General features: G+C 31.5%; 1 protein-coding gene across 2 annotated transcripts in view; it reads left to right on the top strand.

The window, feature by feature from the left end:
* The window catches only part of scn5lab (sodium channel, voltage gated, type V-like, alpha b), a 139,373-nt gene that overhangs the window by 42,038 nt on the left and 71,820 nt on the right, over window positions 1-25,515 (top strand). For both annotated transcript variants that reach the window (XM_026241624.1, XM_026241625.1), the window contains 8 exons: window positions 305-433; window positions 4,927-5,018; window positions 7,476-7,724; window positions 10,212-10,275; window positions 19,125-19,266; window positions 20,167-20,364; window positions 21,490-21,663; window positions 21,758-22,111. In XM_026241624.1, coding sequence (XP_026097409.1) covers window positions 305-433; window positions 4,927-5,018; window positions 7,476-7,724; window positions 10,212-10,275; window positions 19,125-19,266; window positions 20,167-20,364; window positions 21,490-21,663; window positions 21,758-22,111 — 1,402 coding nt within the window. The remainder of the gene's footprint in view (window positions 1-304; window positions 434-4,926; window positions 5,019-7,475; window positions 7,725-10,211; window positions 10,276-19,124; window positions 19,267-20,166; window positions 20,365-21,489; window positions 21,664-21,757; window positions 22,112-25,515) is intronic.

Here is a 25,515-nt window from a genome sequence, read left to right as displayed (position 1 = left end):
TCACCCGGTCACCATCCGCTCTGCTCGAGGGTCTCTCGCTCCGATGGGCAAAATGACGTGCTGGGTTTTAATGTCCATTCTTTTCTTGATGACTAGCAGTTCATCAAGGAGCGACTTGATGTCATTCATGTCACAGGGGCTGCTCGACTGTGAATGTGCTTCACATTTCGTTTTAGCATCGTGTTTGTGTCCCATCTCCGTTCATGATCTTTGTTTGTCATCCATGGGATTTTTTCCGGGGGGATTTCTTTGATTCCTCAGTGTCTGAATCTCTGTCCATCGCTCTGTTTGTTCTTTTGCTCAGGTACACTTTCACTGGTATTTACACGTTTGAGTCGTTGATAAAGATCCTGGCGCGGGGTTTCTGCATCGGCCCCTTCACCTTCCTGAGGGACCCCTGGAACTGGCTGGACTTCAGCGTGATTGTTATGGCGTAAGTTATCATTTCATGGTTTATGACCCCTTTGACCTCTTCATGTGTTTTCACACCCTAAAAACAAAAAGAGAAATCACTCGTACTAAGTGAAAATGGTTAAGAGTAAATCATACATTACACGCGGATTACATACTAAAATTGTAATTAATTGTGAAATTTACTAGCGATTTATGTGCGAAATGTTTTTTAAAACTTACAGTAAATCCTACACTGTTTTTTCCAGTTCTACAATTTACTCTGGTTCGGACCCTAAAAATTAGTTAATGCAAAAAAGAGAAATTATTTTAAATAATAAAAATAACTAAAAATTAATATAACCACATCATTATAATGTAAAAAATTAAATAACATAATGATAATAACTTTAAATAAAACCAAGGTTAATGGAGTATTGTTCAAATAATATAAAAATAAAATAATATTAAATAAAATATAAAAAAATAATAAAATGAAAAATAAAACAATATAAAATAAATAATAATAAATAAATAAAAATAAAACATAACATAAATTGAAATTTCACATTTAATAATATAAATTATTTTTGAATAATTATTTGTGAAACTACCAGAAATTTCTGAGTGAAATTAATTTAAAAGTAAATCCCACACCAGACTTTTTTAATTGTGTGAATTTACTCTGGATGTGACCTTAAAAGTAAAAAAAAAAAAGATAAATTATTAAAAAACAAAATGAGAAATTATTATTTTATTTGATCTGATTTGAAATACTATCTCAGTCTTTTTATCTCCAAAGTTTATTTGCAATTATTTGTGACATCTATTAGAAATTCTAACTAATTTTTAAGAATTCCTATAAACCAAAAGAGAAATTATTTCATTTATTCACTATGTTATATAAAAATAGTGATTACCTCATTATTAGCTATTTAAAAGAATAATTCAATTACAATATTTTCCAATTACCACATATAATATTACTTTTACTGTGAGGTATTAATTTGGTGTAATCACAGCTCCACATGATTGGTTTGCTTTAGGACTCAGAGATAATGGAACAATAAAGGCACAGTTGTTATTTTTAATAGACTGTAATAATCTAATCTCAGCTGCTTGACCCACTGATGCTAGAGCTGGAAAAGGCAGTGGGTCTATATTCGTGATTAATTATTATGAGCGCTTGCGTGCCGGGAGTGTGAGCACTTACCCCGTCCTTGACCCCCATCCCAAAACACCCGTCGCCACGGCAACAGAGGAGAGCGTGGATGCAGATGCGTTCCCTGGAGACACAGCATCATATGAATGTGTCACTGAGTGCCGTTCACATCCAATTATATGGTTTTAATTTAAAACCTGAAATATCCTGGGGAATAAACTTTTAAAGATTCCTGTGTATATACAGAAATGGTAATAAATAAATAAATAAATAAATAAATAAATAAATAAAAATTACATGATATCATTATTTGTTTTTAGTCTTATATATTTAGTTTTTTTTTATATAAATCTGTTTATATATTTATATATTTATATACATTCATAAATTTTCAATATTTTTTATGAATTTATATACATTTTGTTATTTATTTATTTAGTAATTATTATCAGTTTTTTGTTATTTATTTATTTTAATGTATTTAATTTATATATATATATATATATATATATATATATATATATATATATATATATGTGTGTGTGTGTGTGTGTGTGAATTAAAGATGAAAAAGAATATAATTTTATTTATAATTAATAACTTATCATTTAATTATATTAATAATTAATATTCATTGAAATGTATTACTGAAAAAGCACAACAATACACCTACTTTTACATATTGTTACCGTATTGTAAATATAATAACTAATACATTCATTCATTATTATATTTATTATTTATTATATATATTTATATATTGTTTATTGTTCCTCTTATACTATTAGTCGAAGTCTCTTCCACCAAAAACCGTCGTAATTTAGACCACCATTCAAAAATTTGTTTTTTTAATGAGTATTTTATTAATCAAGGATGTATTAAGTTAATAAAAAGTGACAGAAAAGACATTTTATAATTTATAATGTTTCAAATCATATCACATAAATGCCGAACCTTTGAAAGAAAATTCCAAAATTCCAAATACTTCGCATCAAAGAAATAAATTGCCTTTTAAAATATATGTTACAGTAGAAAACAGTTGTTTTAAATTTGAATAATTTTTTTACTAATTTTACGGATCCAATAAATGCAGTTCCTTAAAAAAAAAAAATCAGTTCTTACAGTCAAACATATTCAATAAACTCTTTTTGAGTCACTTTTGTGGTTACTGTATTTACATTAATTACTAACCACCCAGAAACCTGATTAGCACAATTCGTTCAGTGAATCATGAATCAAATAAACAGAATGATTCAGTGCTAGTGATTCCCTCCAGCGAACTTTAAATCTTAAAGGATTCGCCATCAACTCAACAAAAAGATTTTAGGCATTTAACAACAGCATTTAAAGAGACAGTTCACCTAAAAATTTTAATCATGTCATTTACTCACCCTCAAGTTTTTACAAACCTAGAGTATTTTTCTTTGGGTTGAACACAAAAATATATATTGTGAAGACTGATGGTAACCAAAAATGCTGCTGGTAGCCATTGACTTCCATAGTATTTTTCTCCCCTCTTATGGAAGTCAATGGCTACCGTCAACTGTTTGGTTTCCACACAAGAAAAAAGAAATCAAACCGATTTGTAAAAGCTTGAAGGTGTATTTTGGGTGAACTGTCTCTTTAAAAAGCTGCATTTCTGTTTAGATCCCAGCGGTTTGAGAAGAATCTCATTGAGCTGTGCTGTGATGAACTGCTTATTTCTGGTTGGGCCTTTATGGCTTTATTTCCCGAGATTTTACAGGCCGCTTGTCCTTGAACCGGATGTCTCCGAGACGTCAGATGGAGCCGCTGCCAATAAGTCACGGGTGTATTGGGATGTTGACGGGAACGCGAGAAGCCACTCCTGACTTCATTAAAGCCAGACGGATGACGGCGAAGCGCTGATAAATCATAAACGCTCACCACCGAATACCAGGCTTCTCTAGAAACAGAACAGCGTCGTAATGCAATCATACCTGTGCGCCGTCTAGGCCTCGTCAAGACATTAGCAGCGACTCCGTTTCCCGTCCTGTGTGATTTAATTCAATCAGGATAATAACCAGAGAAAATGAAATCTGATCTGGAAACAAAGCTGTGAAATCCAGATGACTTCATCCCGTCTCTCTAAACCAATCCAACTTAAAGGGATAGTTCACGCAAAAACACCAATTTAATTCCTCTAAATGTTGCTTTAGACCCCTATGATTAACTTTCTTCTGTGGAACACAAAATAAACCTAAAATTACAAACAGGGATTTGTAAGCTGATGAAAAGCTACTTTATTTTCTGAAAAAAATAAAAATAAACACACAAAAATAAGTTGCGTCAGTGTATGAGTTAGGGTTATTACATTCATAAATAAAGTAAAAAAAAAAAAGGTTTACAAAATTATTAACAATATAAACCTGCAGACTTTAAATTAAATTAAATTAAATTAAATTAAATTAAATTAAATTAAATTAAATTAAATTAAATTAAATTAAATTAAATTAAATTAAATTAAATTAAATATATTGTAAAAGCAATCGAAATAAAACACTTAGCACAAAAGATAAACTATTTCATGTTTTATTATTATTTTAACATTTTATTTGTTTTTATTTTTAATATTTTATACTTCCATGTCATGTGACCATTAGCTGAGAACCAAATGTGCTAATGTGTTGTTAAATGATTACAAATATTAACTTAAAATCTCCGGATGACCTATTATATGAATACTTACATATCTGACAAATAATATAAAGGTGTTTGGTTGACAAATACGTCTGAATCCCTGTATTGTGTGTGAATTGATGTTGTTATTTTGAATAATAATTGTACGGTTCTGTTCTTGACAGCATTCGTCCCCATTCACTTTCATTGTATGGAAAATAGTCCCTGTGATCATCCGCGAAAAATCCTCTTTTATATTCCACGGAAGAAATAAAGCCATTCAGATTTCAAAAATATGTTTTTTTAATTTTTAGAATTTTTTGGGGGGTGAACTATTCCTTTAAAGTAGCAGAAAGTGCCTCATTTGAGTTGCTTGGTGTTTTAATTTCCCCCCTTTTTGTCTTTCAGTTGTAGTTATGCATATAACTGTAATCTGATTCTGCAGGTTTCTAACTGAATTTATAAAAGTAGGCAATCTGCAAGCTCTCCGAACGTTCAGGGTCCTCCGCGCTTTGAAAACTATTTCCGTAATCCCAGGTAAGCGGTGCGCAAGTGTTGCTCCATGTCCAGTCCAACAGCTCGGGATTTGACCCGCATCCGATTCTTCCCGCGCTGTGTTCTCCAGTCCATCTCTTTCCCAGCAAACTTCCCGACATCCTGCTTCATTCTCCGTTGTGTTGTTCGCCTGTTGTTGGGGTTGTTGTCATTGTCTGTGCTCCAATTCTGGCTTATTGCAGATATGTTACTGAGTTTGTGGACTTGGGCAATGTCTCAGCGTTACGGACATTCAGGGTTCTGCGAGCACTGAAAACTATCTCAGTCATCCCAGGTGAGAGGCCGCCAAACGCCGAGGCCTGAGGTGCTAATGGATGACCAAGTGACCCAAACACATTTCCAGCACTTCCAATGCACTCTTGGAAACATGGAAATGCAGAATGACGGAAATGAGACTTTTGAGTTGGGCACGTGATGATTAGACAGCGAATCAAAGAGACGAAAGCTTGCCCAGCTAACAAAACGGATGTTCTCAGAACGTTGTGCTAACGTTTCCATTACGCTTTGAAGCGTCATTTCTAAACGTTCAGTTTAAAAACTTTTTTTTTTTAAATCTAGGTTACAGCAACATTCCAATTTGCGAACATCATAGGAATGTTACATTCGAACGTTGAACATTCTAAAAGTTGTTACAAAAGTTGTTAGTTCTCTGAACATTCTAAAAGTTGTTACATTTAAAAAAAAAAATTCAGGAAGGTTTCAGGAAGGTTCCGTGAACGATGTGTGAGTAATGTTTTCGCTCTGATGTTTTGAGAACATTATTTTAATCCGGATAAAATCACCGGTTCGTAACTCAGGAACGTTCTGAGGATGTTCACTGTTAGCTGGGTAGCTGGTTTATTTGGCCAAAACCGCTCTGAAACCATCGAACCAGACCAGTCTGAGCTGTGGAAACCATTCTTGTTTTTCAGCAGGTTTAAATTATATTCATCTGCCATTGAGCACAACAGTCTGGTTCCCGAAGTAAATTTCCATTTATTTTCTCTTTAGGGTAACAGATTTTTAACAATTACTCGTAAACCACTAAAGGCAGACATACTGTGAGCTACAACAGCTACGAAGCCATCCGTTCGCATTATTAAGTAATAACAGCTGGAGAGAAACTACATTACCCATGATGCCATACAGAAAATTCAACCAATCAGAGAGCTCCACCCACTCTTTCTTTCTCTCTATATATAATTAGGATACTAATTATTGTTTTTATTAATGTAATTAACATTCTTAAGCAAATAGTTTTATATGAATCATTTTTATTTTGATTATGTCGTTCGAAATGCTTCATGGGATTGTAGTTCTTTCAGTAAAACCGTTCACAGTCAAAGTCCGAACACTTTTTTTTTGCTTCAAATAATTTTTGATTCACGTGTAGCAGCTTGGTTTGGTTCATAGCTCATAACTCTTAAAAAAAAACCCACTTTCAAATCCCTATGGGGAAAATGAATGGTAAAATGCCGCTGCTGAAAAACTAGATGGGCACTTTTACACTCGATTGCATCTGTTAACTTATTTAGTTAACTAAGGACCTCCAGGTGCAACATGTTGTACTGCAGGTCGATCACACACCGTATACCTTCAGCTGTCAGCTCGGGGTTCAGTTAACTCACTCCAAAAGTCTCATTGACATGTTGAAGGCATGGTTAGCTGTAGAGGAACACCAGTTTGCATGCTGAGCCAACAAGCAGACGCTTACATGCAATGAGAAAATATATATATATGTGCATGTAAAAAGTGCAGAAAAGTGCATGTTCTCATTCCAGGGAAGCGTCTGCTGTGAACTGTCACATTTTGTGTGCTTCCCGCACCCACAAATGTTTGTAAAGACAGAGCTGATGTCGTGTGCTGTGTTTAATGTGCTTTGAGAGATGCTTTTATGTCATGAGATGTGACGACATTCAGAATATTTGAGAATCCTTTTAAATTCGTGAGTGTTCGTTTGATTTGAACTGGCAAACAGGAAGCTGAATTGGAATTTGATTGGGAAGACATGCTAAATTTCAATTAAAAATAAATAAATAATAAATCAACAGTCACAAAGCAAAGAAATTAAGTAGTTTGTTTATTGCAATGTAAAAATCAATAATAACATTATTATATATTTCAATTAAATGATTCAAAAAAGTAATAAAATTATATATATATATATATATATATATATATATATATATATATATATATATATATATATATATATTATAATTTTTATTTAATCATTTTTTCTTAATTTTTTTTATATCTTATTTCAATTCTTATTTATTTCTATGTCATTACATCTCTTTGTCAGCTTAAATAAAATAGGTATCACATTGAAAAAGTAGGGGTGACATGGAAAATATATAAAAATGTGTAGTTATTAAAGACAATTAAAAAAATTATCATTATTCTTTTTTTAAATGACGAAAAATTTTATCTTTTTTCATGTCACGCAATGTTAAAAATGATCTTTTAGATATATGTATAAAATAAAGTAAAATCAATTTAAATCTTATATATTTTATTTTTTTATATGTATGCATAATGTAACCTTAAAAACATTTATTTATGTAATATATTCTGAATTATATAAAGCTGAATTTAACAGGCTTTCTCAATTCAATTCTGAATGATGCACATCCCTGATGTGATCCGAAATGAAAAACTGAATGGTTAGATATTTCACATATATTTTTTGCATGTAAAATGAGCTCTGTAGTTGGGTGTTATTATCCTGTTGTGCCGCTCCTGATCCCAGGCCTGAAGACGATCGTGGGCGCTCTGATCCAGTCGGTGAAGAAGCTTGCAGACGTGATGATCCTGACGGTCTTCTGTCTCAGCGTCTTCGCTCTCATCGGCCTGCAGCTCTTCATGGGAAACCTGCGGCAGAAATGCGTCCGAAGCACTGCACACTGTCTCAACTCCACCGTACCTTCACACAACAACAGCACTTTCTTCTGCAATAACAGAACCTGGTCCTCGCTGGAGGACTTCATCACTAATGAAGGTCAGAGAAGCTCAGACGCAGACAGATGATGTGGGTTTCTGCAGGTTTTAGGTCCAGAGTTCACCTTCAAGTCTCTCATATGTTCTTCAGTCGAGATGAGAGGAAACTGAGAGCGGACGAGATATAAAAACAGACCTAAATAGTTGGTGTACAGTAACAGGAGCTCGGATCAATAGATGAGAGATGTTTGAGGTCATTATTAAATCTGGATTTAATCTGAAACTCTAGAGGAGACTCTTTTTTAAGGAGAAACATATACTTTAGCTGAAGTCTCATTACTGAGATATTAAACACTTATCATATCATTTGTAAAAATACATTTCCACTGGATAGAATAATCCAGAGATACATATATTTTAGGATTATTTATATACTATTACGGTATTCCCAGAATTTCCCAGAGTTTTCATTATATTTCTTTCAGTTTATTTTTAGTCATTGTGATACTTCATATGTATTTATTTATTTATTTATTTTAAATAACTTTTAGTTTAAATCTTAGTAATTTACTTTTGTGCTTTTGTACTTTTTATTTTTTTTTATGAACAATTATTTTTTGTTTGTCATTTTAATACTTCAGTTTGAACAAAATAGTTTTAGACATAATTTAAAATTTTTGTAAAAAAATGTTTTTTATTTTACATTTAAGATTTCCATTTAATTTTTAGATTTAATTTCATAACATTTTTAGTGAACAAAGGTAATTTTTACATTATATAAAAAAGTTTTTAAATTAAATTAAATTAAATTAAATTAAATTAAATTAAATTAAATTAAATTAAATTAAATTAAATTATTCATTTAAGACTGGTTATAAGTTTTCCATCTAATATTTATATATAATTTAATTTCCTATTTTTAAGTATTTTTTACATAAAAAAAAGTTTTTTTTTGAATTTTTTTTACAAATCAAAAATAAAATAAAATAAAATAAAATAAAATAAAATAAAATAAAATAAAATAAAATTAAATTAAATTAAATTAAATTAAATTAAATTAAATTATTCATCTATTTTTTTCAAGACCGGTCATATCTTTGATCTAATTTAAATCAGAAAATTAAGTCTCTTTCAGTCACTTTCACACATAGATTGTAATCTGAAGCACGCTGATCATAATTCATCGACTGAATAACAAATAAATTCAGAAGAGCGACGTCTAAGATGAGATTTAGTCTTTTTTTGCTCGGTCTCATTTCATTAGAATAGCAATTAGGACAGCGCTGGCACTCGATAAGATGACCCGCAGAACACAGATGTAGGACACAGACAGAAATAGACAAGACGCTTTCTCCTCAAGTGCTTTGTCATGGTTTGAGAACCACTGAATGTAAACCTTGATTAGTGAAGATCTGATCAGCCGTAGAATCGATCAAACCCCATATATTCCCGCTCCGCTCAGGAGAAGCAGTTAAGGTTATGCTGAAACACAGAATGCCAACAGCTGGATCGGGCCGCGTGCCAAACAACGTGTTCCCTCCGGCCTCCGTCGCCCAGCGGCACTCGAGCCCGAGAGAGAGCAGATAAAAGCCTCCGACGGATCTCAGTCACTCTCTTCAGCTGAGACGAAACCACGGCTATAAACTACATATCTACTGATTACTGCTTCCAGAATCAAGCTACTAGTTCAGCTACACTCAACTTACACTTTTAACATGTCAAAATGAAGCTGTTCAAGTCAAAACCAGTCATTATTTAGATGTATACATGAATAAATAAGCTCTAGATTGATGTGTGGTTTCCAAGCGAAAAACTATTTATCTGAGATCAGAGAACAGCAGGAATTTATGTAATATTTTGCATTAAAGGACTAGAAAAGCTATAGAATTTTCATCTTTTTAAGAATTTTTTTTGTCATTTTAACCCTTTGAGGCATGAAGACATGTAACTCATACCGAATAATTTAGAATTAATTAATAACATATCATTAGACGTGGAATTATGATGCTCTTGGTTTGACGCTTTTAAAAACACAAAAATTAAGAGCATTAAGAATAGAAATGAAACTAAAATGACTGAAGCTAAAATGGAAATTAATTTAAAAAATGTAAAAATGTAAAAATGTAAAAATGTAAAAATTTAACAATTCAAACATTTAAAAAATTATAAATTAAAAAAATGTAAAAATTTATAAATTTAAAAAATTTAAAAATTTAAAAATTTAAAAATTTAAAAATTTAAAAATTTAAAAATTTAAAAATTTAAAAATTAAAAATGTACATTTAAAATGTATAATAAGAGTACATAAATAGTAAATACTTAAATTAATATAAATATATATTTTAATAAAAAAAAATATATTTTAGTGTTAGGGTTATGGAAAAATGTTGCACTGTTACTTTTATTTAGTAATTAAAAAACACTGATGAAAATGAAAAACAGAGATATCATTTTATCTGTATTTTTTCAGAGATGTTATTAATCAGACATTAAGAGCATTTGATGATTTTTGAATCTCAGATTCTATTTTTTATTTTCATTCTTCCAGATAATTACTTCAAAGTGGATGGAGCCAAGGATGCCTTAATATGTGGGAACGCGAGTGATGCTGGGTGAGTTTAATGCACTTTATGACTACTACTGTGATTTTACTGTGGTATTTTACAGTTTAGCTGTTGCATACGATCCTATTCTGGGCTTGTGTATTCAATGAGCTGTATACTGAATTTGATCTTTTGATCATTTATTTTGTACATTCTCGCTGTTTTTAGTGATTGAAAAACTGCAGCAGGTGTTGCATAGCTTGTTCTCCAATATTTGGTAATATTCTTCGGATGGTTGATCTAAATATTTGTGGTTTGAAACGTGGTAAATTGTGACTTCAAATTATGAATAGAACGTGTGGTCGTTACTGAATTTTACCTTGAGATGTGGCTCATCCAATCAGAGGTCAGGGGCGGAGCTATGCATGCTATAAAAGGTCGAACTGATGCGTTCTACATTTGGAGGCGTTCATGTGCATCAGCTGCTGTGAAGAGCTGTGACGGATGTAAGAGATGTGTGTGACTCAACAGAACTGCTTGTACATGAATGAGTCAGTGGCCTTGACTAACTCACAGCAACCAGACAGATGCCAATCAAGAGGAACGTCTCTGAGTCTTTCTTTATAATCAAACACCTATTGATCAGTTTTTATTATCAGCACGATAATGCATGATGCCATCTGTTTTATTCTAATGGATTTCAGTAAACAAGACCATGAACAAACAAGATAAGTCAATATAAAATAATAATAATAATAATAATAATAATAATAAATAAATAAATAAATGCATTTTTTTCTACCAGGAATTAATTGTAAAATAAATGAGTAATAAAATAAATAAATAAATAAATAAATAAAAATAATTGCCTGTTATCTACCAGAAACTAATTGGATAAAAAAAAGAAACAGATTTGATTAATTTCATCAATGAGATTATTATAGTAAAATAAAACTAAAAACCATAAACATTACTTGTTACTTAAAAAAATGCTGATAAAATAATGTAAGCAATAATATATATATATATATATATATATATATATATATATATATATATATATATATATATATATATATAAATGAATTAAGTAATTTTAGAACAAATCAAAATATTTAAAAAATCTATCTATTTTATTTCAGCTAGTTTCCAAGGCAACATTTATTATTTTTATTTAGTTTAACTTGATGTACTGAAATAAATGAATCTAAACCTGAAAAAAACATATAGACGTATTAAAATAAAAAACAAAAACTAATAAAAATATCAAAAACACAACACAAATTTAAAGACTTTGACTGAAATTAAAACGACAGCAGAAAATAAAAATGTATTCAAAAAATTTATAAAAAATTATTAGCATCTAAAACTAACTAGTAAAATAAAATAACTAAAATACTAAAATAGTTGCTTCAAATTGTATTTCTGAAATGAAAAATAATACAGATTATTATAATAAAAGCATCACAAATAATAGCCTGCATTTCTAATAACTTATGACTATGAAGACAAAAAGTGTTTTTCTCAGGAATAATGTGTTTTTATGAATCATTTTATGAATCATGTATGGTAATAGAAACACAAATATATAATTCAGTTTTAATTGAATGATGACTAAGAACACAGAACGGATGAAGGGTTTACTCATACGGAGGAATGATCTTCACAAGCCTCCAGAACATCTCACATCTTCTGAGGAGCCTTGATTTCTTCAGCTCTCGATCTCTGTGTTATATGTGCGGATCATTTACATCTCATCTCATCTCACTGAGACACATCACTGCAGATATAGAGTGACCAGTCTGATATTTATATCATTTTATGAAAGTATCTGCTGTACTGGTATAAAGATCGTATTGACTCACATTACAAGCATCAGAATATCATCTTAGCTTTTGGTGATATAAATATCAGCATCTGCACCAAATTGCTTATGTTTGCGAAGTCTCGTTCTCGGAATTAAATTGAGCTTTTCCTCCATCTTCTCATTATATCATACTATATATATATATATATATATATATATATATATAAGGTTGACTGTTGTTTTATATGTCAGGCTTTACAGGGTTAAAATAATAATAAAAAAAAACAATAACAAAAAACAAAAAAACTAAAAGTATAATATATATATATGTTAGTTAAATAAGGTTAAATAAACTGTTAAAATTCCATTGAAAAAGATTTAACACCAGTAATAATATTAATAATAATAATAATATTATATATATATATATATATATATATATATATATATATATATATATATATATATATATATATATATATAGTCTAAGGGTTAAATAAAATGTTTTAGCTACAAATTTTAGACAATTATTTGATGTCAGGATTTATAGGGTTAAACACCAATAATAATATATATTCCAAACAACTAAATTTTTACATTTAATTTCTTGTCAGCCTTTTTTCGGATTGAGCATCACTAACAATTAAAATACGATTAAAATCATTAAAAAGATAATAGTGATAACGTTTTATTCCAAATATGATTTTGCCTTTAAACGTCATACTAAAAAAATAGTTTTGGTTCCATTTAACTTTAAGAGAAAGCAAGAATAAGAAATCAGCAGAGTTTAATGGACTCTGAGAGATCATGATCCCTCTGCTGCGTCGAGGATTTCTCTCCACGCTCTGCGTTCTGTGGGATTTGATGTTTGGAGACATCCGCAGCATGTTCTGTCTGAGCGTCTGGAAAGTTAGTCCTCCATCGCCGGCAGCTGCTCTCGCTCTGTGAGAATCAAATGGAGAAAACATCATCTTAAAAGCGACTGCTAATCGATAACGTGATATTTCAAAATCCAGAGCATTTTTGCAGTGGGATTTAGAGGACATGTAATGGAAAGTGCAGGGCGCTCCGGCTGAGTTATCAGCCGCGGATGTGAAGGTCTCGCTGTCTAATGGGTCGTTGGTGTGAATTACGACGAGGCCTGTAGATGTTGATTGTGACATCTAGCCAAAGCCAGAAACAGACAAATGACAAATCCGTCTGTTTTCCTCCATGATAACAGACGCATGTCCACCTCTGATAAAACAGAGCTTGGAGACGGATACGGAGACTTGTGTTTGTCTAGTGTGTGTTTAGTGCTTAACGAGGGTCATGGCTGGTATTTAACTCTTTCCCCTTCACTGACAATTTATCTCTTCATTTAGAAGACAACACTTCACTGCCGATGACGCGTTTTTACGGCTTTTCGTCTTTTCACTGTTATACACTAGGGGGCGCTATTACACATCTTCTGAACAAGTACAAAACCTCTCGAACAAAAAACACACGTGAACAGGACGGAAAAACTAGCGATCTCTTATGTAAACAGATGCATATGATGAATAATATGATCATTAGCAATAGACAGCAAATAAATTAAAACTGCATAATGTAACGGAAGTAAAATATTGATCCAGGAAGTGATATATGTCTGTGCAAGCTTTGGAGGTGCTGATGGAAACGATTTACTGGATTTATGTTTTGATAATTGTATTGAAAATTATCCATATGTAGTTTTTGATAAAAATGTGATTTTCTCACCTTTTTGTTCAAAATTAAAAAAGAAAAACAATTAAACCTGTATTCAAGTGTTGATTAAAAAAAAATAGAATGCTTTAAGCTAGAAAACTTTAAAAGTAGAGGCTTTGATCATTATTTTGGTGTATTGTATAGTCAAATATTAATACAGAAAAATATACTGTAGGTCATAAAATTTTGTGAAAATCATAAAAAAAAGCTGGGGGTGGCTGGCAACTTTTTTCAAGAATGCTGGCGGGGAAAGAGTTAATAATGTTTTCAAAATGTTACTTATACATAACTCATGGAATGTTCATCTAACGTTTTTTAAATGTTACTCTTTGTTTCAGAATGTTCAGAGAACATTCAAAAGTAACATTCCCGTAGTGTTTAAGAAATGATTCAAATGAAAGGTTCCATAGCAATTGTATATTTTTTAAATGTAAAAAAACACTTTACATTTTAAATGTTCTGAGAACATACATATGAGGAAATAACCTGCTAGCATAACATGTGCAGAACATTTTTATTAGCTGGGTAAGAACAAATGTTCTTCCAGTAACATTAATAAAACGTTTGTTCAACATTATTTGGTCTTTAATAATGTTATAAAAAAATTATTATACATCGTTCATACATATTTTTCTAAAACATTCTAAAAGTTTTTTATACATACATTTTTAAACGTTACTACTTCAAAAGTTACATTCCTGTTATGTTTTCAAAATGTTACAATTGAACTTTCCCTTGATGTTTTCTCTAATAGTCACATAACCGAGAAAAATAATTACAGTAAATAAATAAATAAAAATGGGAGAGCATTTAGAAATAACATTACATAATGTTAGCAAAAAAATCTTAGATCATATTTGTAATATTTGTATTTGTATGTATTTGAAGATGATAATATCTGAAACAACATTTAAACAAATAAATGTATACTAAATACAACCAACAAAACCATATATATATATATATATATATATATATATATATATATATATATATATATATATAAACATTGTGATAAGGATATTAGCTAAATGCTGCTGTTTAAAAGTTTTGTTACACCAAATCTGAAATAAAAATAAAATAAAATAAAATACAATCTCATTGATACTAAAATAACACTGCTTCGCAGACAAGCGTTGTTATATAATATGTAACAAGCTAATGGTTATAATTACAAAACTAATGGATGTGTGATAAAATGTGCTCTGCTGTTGGCTAATGGTGGTATATAAATATTCTTGGAGATCACATCAACAAGCGAAATCCCTGACCTTCATGTACAGTAGCCGCTCGTACAGACTAACCACCAGCTTTATCACAGATTTTCTTGGAACTCCAAACATCTCGATTAAAATGTTGTCTCATGTGTCATAGTAATTATAGGGTATTAGTTGACATTCATTTAAACAAGAGTCTATTAATAAACTGTGATTAGCTTGTATTTTGACCTTAATGGTACTTTGAGAGGTCACTCACATGAAACGAAAGGTTTGCTCAGAATAGCTCAGTATTATGCAACCAAATCTGGCTTCAGACTAACAGCTTAATTGCTTTTTTAATGGTCAGATTTGTTAGTTAATATGCAATATTATCTGCACCCAATTTTACTTTATTTATTCCTTCATTTCTGATTGTGTTTTTCACTGAAAATGAGACAAAAAAACTAATTAAATGCTTTTTTTTTTGTTGGATGAAATAATACTGATTAAATACTAATAATCTCCTGATAATACTAAGTAAAATGAAAAAAAATATTTTTAAGAAATACTAATTAAATGTTGATTTTAAAACCATGATGAATGAATACTGATTAAACACTGATAATTCACCTATAATACTGAATAAATACCTATAAAAAAACTTTTATTCTATTACTTCATTTCTGATATATATATATATATATATATATATATACTATACAGTATATATCGCTGATATATATAACTGGAAAACAAGACAAAAGATGTATTTTAAAACCAAGATGAAATAATAATTATTAAGTACCGATAATTAACCGATAATGTTGAGTAAATACAGATAGCTCCCAACCCCCAATTTATTTCTTAATTTAATTCCTTAAATATATATTTTTTATTTTTACTTGAAAACAAGACAAAATATTGATTAAATATTGTTTTTAAGTAACCAATAATTCTGAGTGAATACCAATAAACCCCCAAATCCATTCCTTTGCTTCATTTCTGGTAATTTATTTTACTGTTTTTCTATCTATCATTAAAAGCAGGAACATACATATGAAAGTAAATAGAGTAAATAACTTACTTTTAGTGCACACTAACCAGAATATTACTTAATATAAGTAATATAAGAGTAATGCCTAAAGCAAATAACTTCAATGAGGCCTAAATAAAAACAAGAAAAATAAGGCCTATATACTGTAAGCCTTGAGAGAAGTGTGTGTTTTTACCCTGAAAGAGATGATGTTGTTTTATTATTATCAATATGATTAATATCTCCTTATGTAGGTCGCACAGTCCAGGCTCTGTGTGTCTGAAGCCGGTGTTCTTCCTGTCAGTACATTTGTTTCCTTTGTTAGTTTGTTTCCCTCGGGGATCAATTAAGTGAATTAATCCAGTGGTCTTATTTTAGCCATTGTTAGTGTGTAGCTCTCTGGTCACCTTGTGAACCTGGATGGAAACCTGAGTTGAAGGCTGACGGCGTTTCAAACAGAAGCGCTCGCCTCGTTTCACCTCCTCGTCTGTTGTTGGAGGGCTGGACTCTCTCTCTCTCTCGCTCTGTCTGCGGTGCTGAGCCAAATAACAGATCAAACTATAAGAAGAGGACCGGACCTCCTCCAAGCTCAGGGTCATTTGTCTAAATCAAAGATTTCCAAACAGTGTATAAAACAGTGATTTTGCACAGTCGGTCCTGGTAACTGGCAGAACTGGATGATATTGCAAAAAAACATTTCGATGCCTTACGATGATATTCAGTATACTGTATAGGTTAATGATGCTCTAAAGAATGTATTTTTTAACAAGTTTAATTCATCATTTATTTTAAAATAAAATTATTAAGTCTAATTATTAAGAATAAATTATTCAGTCATTTAAGTTTTTAGGAAGATTAATAGCTAAAAAAAAGAAAGAAAGAAATGCCTACATTTTTTATACAAAATGCATATTCACAATTTTGCTTACTTTTGTATTTCCAGCAATATCATGAATATTTATATGTACATTTAGAATTTTTATTTTAGATTATATATATATAATTTAAACGCTTATAATTTACTGATAAGACTGAATATTTTCAAAATAATATGTCCATATCCAAATATATAGAATTATATAAAATAAAAATAATAAATAATATAATAATAATATTCAAGACACTGTCTTAACCCGATATTTTCAATCTGCCCAATCTACAGAATCCAAATTATTAAAATCATAAAACAATGATGATAGTCAAATAGTGTCGTTTTTCTCCCGGGATCAGGTTGATGCCAACCAAACTCTCTCCCTGCTCATCTATATTACTTTTCAAGTTCAAGTTCAAGTTCAAGTTCAAGTTCAAGTCTGCTTTATTGTCAATTTCCACATGTACAGTACATACATACAGATTGATTTTCCTCAATCTATCAGTATCATCTTTATAAAATAAAGCATCAATGTCTCGTCATCCGCGCTCTCTTTGTGTCTTAGTTACTGTATTGCATTATAGTGAGATGTTTAATCTGAAGGAAGTAACCTTGAGTCCATCTTGGCTCATAACAGCAGAACAGTTATTCAAACAGAACCGATATATCGGTTTATACGCACGGCTCCAAACAGAGAAACCCAGAGTCAGTACATGGGCCCCGGCCCCGAGGCTCCTATTCTCAGGACCCTGACAGGACTAAGGGACTCTCTAGCGACCAAAATAGAGCATGTCGAAATGCTTTGTGTCCCGACATTGTGGTCCCAGCTGCCAGTGTGCTGAGAGGGGCTTCTCTGACAAATTCTCTGAGTGACTCTGAGCTGGACCTCAATGAGAACAGCAGATAACTGATGGAGTCCACTACAGTTAACATTTATAAACATCCTCAAAACAAGGTTTGATTTAAATCGAGATTGCACAAGATTGTATAAGGCTGGTTTTCAGGGAATATTTATTTACTCAAGAGTTTTAGATTCATCATTACAAGAAAATAAATACGTAAGATCTGTTCTCTGAAAACAAGTATTGGTATCTTTTCAATGAATAAATAAATACACTTTTTTAAACTATACATATAACTACATATATAACTTTAATTATTGAATTTATTCCTTCACTTCTGGAAAACAGAAACTACTTTTTAAAGGTTGTTTATTTATTTTCCCATTGATAACAAATCTATATATATTTAAAAATGAACAACAATTAAACTATTATTTATTCCTTTACTTTGTTTATTTTAATATTTTTTTTTTTTTACAGTTGATAATAACAGAAAACAAATCATTAATAGCAACTGAATTTATTCCATCACTTCTGGAAAACAAAGACTACTGTTTAAACCATGATGAAATAATACAGATTAATACAGTAAAATACAATATTAAAATATAATACAGTAAAAAAAAAGTTAAAAAAATATTTAGCTTTACTGTAGATAAAAATCAGTAACAAAAACACTCTTAACTTAAAACTTAAAAAAACTTTAATACTTAAAATACTATTTATTCATCAATTAATTATTTTCTGTTGAAGTCCTTTTTAAAATGGTAAACAAGACAAAAAAAGCTGATATTAAATTAAATTTATGCATTTAGCAGATGCTTTTATCCAAAGCGACTTACTGTACAGTGTGTTCAGGCTATAAATTTTTATCTATCATGTGTTCACGGGGAATCGAACCAACAACCTTGCGCTTGATAGTGATAGTCAATAAAAACAATATCTAAACAATCAATAACAATGCTCTTTTTTTTGATGTTAGGGTTAGGTGATGATAGCAGTATTTCACTGTTAATATTTAAAATAAGTCACATGGCTTCTAAGCCGCGCTGCTGTAAATGGTCCCAATCTCGAGCACGTTATGCCACACGAGAAGAAAGCATTGGTTCGCTATCAGTGCATTTGGGGTCCGAACCTGACTGAAGTGGGGCCCGTCCATTAGCACGTCCTTCAGGGACACGACGAGGTGTGTGAGCGCGATAGCAGCCGTCACCCGCACCCTCACGCTTTCAACACACCGGCCTGCTGAGAGCCAGCTGGCGCCCGAACCGAACGCTGGGCGCCACCGTTACTCACAGAGCCAGTGTTCAGAGAGCGCTCACCTTTGTGCACATGTTACAGGCCCCTTCAGGACATCCCGTGAGAAACAACAAACTCATGACGGATCGACCCGTTTGCAGAGGTGCCACTAATAACCCGTCATTCCTGTTTTCTGCAGGAAATGTCCGGATGGTTTCGAATGTATGAAGACCGGACGAAACCCGAACTACGGCTACACCAGCTTCGACACCTTCGGATGGGCTTTTCTCTCGCTTTTCAGACTCATGACACAAGACTACTGGGAAAACCTCTATCATCACGTCAGTAGACTCTCATCACGTCACATTAAAGCATTAAACGGTTCATGGTTTTTAAAAGATGCGTTTATTTTCAGATATTTTTAATTTGTAAAGGATGCATTGAATTGATAATATTAGAAATATCATGACTTACTGCATTTATTATTGATTTTTTTTTGTTGTATTTAATATAAAATATTTCATGTCTCACCATAAATGTATATGTAAAGTCTATATGCATGCACTACCATTTAGGTTCAGATTTTATTACTTACTAAAAGTGACATTTCTAATGTTGCAAAAGATTTCTATTTCTAATAAATGCTGTTCTTTTGAACTTTCTGTTCATCTGTGAATCCTGAAAAATAAAATGCATCACAGTTTCCACAAAAATATTGAGCAGCACAACTGTTTTCAACATTGATAATAATCAGAAATGTTTCTTGAGCAGTAAATCATCATATTTTCATGATTTCTGAAGATCATGTGACACTGAAGAGTGGAGGAATGATGCTGAAAATACAGCGGAGCATCACAGAAATAAATTACACTTTAACACAGATTCACACAGAAAACAGCTGTTTTACATTAGAATAATATTTCACATTTTTTTGACCCAAAACTTTGAATTGTAGACAATATGTAAATTAATTGTAATTTATTTCTGTATTTTAGCATTAAAACATCAAACGTTTGGGATTGTAGTGTATGTAGGAATTAAACTTTTGTTCATCTGTTTTTATCCACTGACTTGGCTGTTGGCAGATTTCCAAAGCTCGCTGTAAATGCTCTCAATAGCTTCTAATTGATGCATCTGTCTGTCACTAATCACAAGCTTGTGAACAGAGACCGCACATGAGTTTCTCTCAATCTGTGAGTTCTTGCAGCTGTTGAGACCTGACGCTGTTTGTGTGCTGACAGACGCTGCGCTCGGCGGGAAAAGCGTACATGGTGTTTTTTGTGCTGGTGATCTTCCTGGGCTCCTTTTACCTGGTGAACCTGATCCTGGCTGTGGTGGCCATGGCATACGAAGAGCAGAACCAGGCCACCATCGCAGAAGCCCTTCAGAAAGAGCAAGAGTTTCAGCTCGCCATGGAACAGCTGAAGAAGGAACAGCAGGTGACCGCTAAAATCAGCTCTTCGTCTCTACATTACAGGAAGTGGTGGAAAACTGCAGGAGTTTATGGAAAGCTTATTTAATATGAAATCAAATGGAACATTAAAATACATCAATTTGGTTGCACAGTTAATCTGACATTGTGATATAGCATAGGGCGAAGTATCTAGTCTGTTTTCACAGTGAAGCGCGGCACTGAGTGCATTTACACACGTGCATCTTATAATACAGAGTTTTTAGTATCTCTCTGTGCTTCTCAGCTCACAGTTAATGCAACAAACCCTCTGCATGTTCATTTGGAAATGTAACATGCTCTAGATTTAATTTATCCCCAAAAATAAAATTGTACACTTGGAACGTTAAAAGCTAATTTTAAGATATAAATATTAGTATTATTAACTTGTAGAACTTTTAAAATAAGAGATTCATCAGATTCATATTGTTTTTTTACTGTACAGTTGTACTGTACAAATGCAATTTACAAGACTTGTGTATTTCTGTCTTAATTTTTTCATAAAACTACTACTACTGTTAATAATACTAATAAAATATTTATATTACTAATAATATTATTGTTAATAATAATAATTATTATTATTGTTGTTTAAATAAAAACAACAAAAATGTTTATTATATATAATAATATTGTATTTTTATTATTTATTATTTTTATTTTATAGTACAGATGTGATTTACAACATTCATTTATTTACGTCTTATAAAAAAAAAATGAGTTAAAACCAATAATGATTAATATTGTTATTAGTATTATTGTTTTTTGTAATAATAATAATAATAATAATAATAATAATAAGACACTATCACAACTAAAAAAAGGTTCAAGTGCCAATTTCTTTCTGCAAAAAAATTGTGCCGGCCTATATAAATATACAAAAATTAAAACAAAATAAAACACTTTCTAAAAATAAAAGATTAAATGTTTTATCTTGCATGTTATGTGACTAACTGGTGTGTTGTTAAATTATTGAAATATTAACTTAAGTTTTTATATATATATATATATAAGAGGTTTGGGTGATGAAAAAATGGCGAATCCCTGATTTAATCAATAATATACAAGAAGTCATGCTACATTGTGATTATAATGACAGCTGTCTCTCTGACAGGTGGCTCAGAAAGCACAAGAAACCGAGTCCATCTTGACGGCCGATGTGTCTCCATTCTCCTCACAAGGCAATGGGAATCTGGACCGGAGGAAAAGCTCGAGGCCGCTGTCCGAAGGAACGGATGACGGAAGCAACGACAAATCAGCCAAGATGGACACTATAGAGGAGATGAAGGTAGATTTATCTCCCAAAATCATCAAACTTACCCTCATGTTGTTTTATTCCATAGAATTGCCTCCAGTTAAGTCAATTCATCTTTGTTTACAAGCAAACGCACTCTTTGTTGGTGCGCACTCTCTCCTTACGAGCACGACGGGAGAGTCAGGTCAGCGTCTTCAACTTCCGGCCGCCGAACAAAGACTCGGAGCTAGATTTCGCTGATGATGAGTTCAGCAATCATGGAGATTCGGACAGCCGTGGTGGGGCGCTGGCTCTGCCCTGGAGCAGGAGACGGACCAGCGCTCAGAGCACCTGCAGCCACAGCTCGCAGTTCTTCTTCCCGAGTCTCAACATCAACGGGAAACTCTTCGTGGCCATTGATCAGAACGGCATCTCGGGCCAGGGACCGCTGTCTCCGCTGCCACTGCCCACCTGCACCATGGAGAAGGTCAAGGAGGAGAGCGTAAGTGTCTTTGTGCTTCTGATGAAAAACAGTAGGGCTGTAAATTAGAAACAGCAGGAGTGTGTGTGTGTGTGTGAGTCAGGTACGAGTCGCTTGGATCTGTACAGGTGCATCTCAGAAAATTTTAATATTGTGAAAGACCTATTTTTTTTTTTACTTATTTAAAAAAAGTGAAATTTTCTTATAGATTTTAGATGAATTGCATGTAAAGTAAGTCATTTTAACAGTTGTTTTGTAAAAAAAAAAATATGATTAGAGCTTACAGCTCATGAAACTCAAAATCCAGTTTCGCAATATATTAGAATATTTAGCATATTTGAGTTTCATTAAATGACCATCTCTACCGTAGAAATTCCCAATATCTCTTGTTGTTTAAAGCCACAAAAATGGGGAAGACTGCTGACTTGGCACTGGTCAACAAATAGGGTAAATCACAGAAAGTCATTAATGAAAGAGCGGCTGTTCACAGAGTGCTGTATCAAAGCACAATAAATGCAAAGTTGACAGGATGGAAGAAATTGGGAAGGAAAGGGTGCACAGCCAACAGGGATGAGTCTGGAGGAAGACTGGAGAGGCACAGAACCCAAACTGCTTGAAGTCCAGTTTGAAGTTTCTGAAGTCAGAGATGATTTGGGGAGCTGTGACGTCTGCTGGTGTTGGTACATTGTGTTTTATCTAGTCCAGAGTCAATGCAGTCATCTACCAGGAGATTTTGGAGCAATATATGCTTCCATCTGCTGACAAGCTTTATAGAGATTCGGATTTAATTTTGCAGCAGGACACTTGCCCACAGTGCCAAAACCACTTCCAAGTGGTTTGCTGACCATGATATTACTGTGCTTGATTGGCCAGCCATCATGCTTGACCTGAACCCCATATTGAATCTATGGTATATTTTCAAGAGAACGATGAGAAACAGTCGATCCAACGATACAGATGAGCTGAAAGCTTCCATGCCATTTCTCACTGATGCTGAAGTTTGTGCTAAAGGAGCACCGACCAAGTACTGAGTTCATAATTTAACAAACTTTAAAGAACTTTAACTTTTCTGAACTTTTTGATTGATCTTAAGAAATATTCTAATATATTGAAATACTGGATTTTCATGAGCTGTAAGATCTAATCATCAAAATTAAAACAAACAAAAAAAACTTTTAAACCTTAAATATACATGAAAGTTTCACATTTTGAAATAAGTGAAACATTTTTTTTAGTTTTTGACGATATTTAATTTTTGGGGAGATTTTTTGGAGAATTGTCTACTGTGGAGAAATCAAACAGGAACAGTCTCGTGAAGAAATGCATCAGATAATGATCATAAATTAAAAAAAAAAAAATGTAAAAAAAAATAATTATTGTAATAAACATAAAAAGTATGTCAATCAGGTATGCCAATAAATTGTTAATTTATTGATAATTAACAGTAAACACTTTGTCAAAATTGATTTGACAAAATACTATTGTTAGAGTAATAACAAAAATGGATGAGGAGATAACCCCTGACAATTTAAAGTGCTTGGAGTGCCTAGAAAAGCGCTATATAAATGTAAAGAAATTATTATTATTATTATTATTATTATCATTATTAATGATAACTTTAATAATAAAATAAATAACAAAACAATAATTATTCTGAATTATTAGTGATTAATAATACTAATAAAAATAACAATAATAATAATTGATAATAATACTTCTTAATTATAAAAAATTGGTCTAATGATTATGTGGCCAATAAATTATGAATTCTATATTTAAATAATAAAAAGATTTCAAAAAATATTTTTTTTAACGTTTCTTCTGCTCAGCAAGGCTGCATTTATTTGATCAAAAATACCGTAAAAATTCTAAAATGTTTTACAATTTATTTCTGCATAATAAACTATATTATAATTATAATTTAACTATAATTTATTTTCAGAATAATTCCTCCAGTCTTCAGTGTCACATGATCTTCAGAAATCATTCTGATATGCTGATTTGCTGCTCACGAAACATTTCTGATTATTATCAATGTTGAAAACAATTAAAGGTTTTGAGGAAAAAATAGCATTTATTTGAAACAGAAATATTCTGTAACATTATAAATGACTTTATTTTATTTATTCTTTTTATTACATTAAATTATGCAGCTGAACATAAAAATAAATAAATTCATATTTCACCTCAAAATTTAAAGCATTTTTTTTTAGAAGCATGCATATTTTTGGTGTTGTGAAATTGGCATTTATTTATTTAATTATTTTGAAACATGAAAACATTTTTACAGTAGTGATAATTTAGTAAAATATGATCGTTTTTGTCAGATACACCTAAGAGCATTGCTACAGATGTTAAGTCAAGGTTAAGTGTGACGTCTCCCAGAAACCCCCTCATCTTCTTAAAGCATGAAATATAAGAGCTCATGTCCCTGAACAGACTGCTGCGCTGTGTTTTACAGTATGTTCATACAGTAGTGAATTGTCAGTCACACTGATATCATGCATTATGCTCTTGCCTTCTCTGAGCTGATTTGGACGAGTTATTTTCTTTTATTGGTAGACTGCAAACATGCTGTGTAATGATGAGTGTTACATAAGAACCTGCACCTCTCTGCTCTTTCCTGCATTTGTAAATGTGTATTTGTCTGTGTGCCAAACAGAATAATTCAGAAACGAGCACGCAGGTTATTTTAATGCAATAAGTCTTGGGACCAGCAAACATTATGGATTTTTTATTGTCTAGACATTTTGCATCAGATATTAAGCTGAAAGCAGCAGTAATCTAATGTTTTTTTACAGTACAGACATTATTGCAAGGTTGCAATGCATTTGACCAAAACCTGTAAGAAAATGTCCAGGTCATATTTCACACCATAAAAAAACTAAAATGTATTAATCATATTTTGAATGGGGGGAGGGGGGGGGGCATTTGATATCTGAGTTGTATTACGCCATTATTTATAAGATACAAAACATTAATGGTAGTAAAAATAGGCTTTTTCTGAAAGAAATAATATAATACCTTTAAATATGTATACTGTATATTATATATATAACAATTTGATTATATTTTATCCAGTATATTATAATTTATTGCTTTTTTCCAAAGCATCTTACAAAACAACAACTACAACAACAGTATAGTAATATTTATTATTTGTTTAATTGGGTATTATCTATTGTTTATGCATTTTTTTTATTTAATAATAATAATAATAATAAAAATTGGTGTTACAATTATTAAACATGTAAAAGCTATAGTTATCAGGTAAATATAATAAATATTATAATAAAATGTAAAATTATTTTATTACAATATAGAAAAATATAGAAACCTATAATAAAAATAAATAAATAAATAAATAAATAAATAAATAAATATATACATATACTTCAGAACTATAAAATGAATGCAGAGCAGCT

Source organism: Carassius auratus, linkage group LG49B (genome assembly GCF_003368295.1).
Source record: "Carassius auratus strain Wakin linkage group LG49B, ASM336829v1, whole genome shotgun sequence".
NCBI lineage: Eukaryota > Metazoa > Chordata > Actinopteri > Cypriniformes > Cyprinidae > Carassius > Carassius auratus.
The sequence above is the reverse complement of the archived record's forward strand: the minus strand, read 5'-3'. Positions and strand labels throughout refer to the sequence as shown.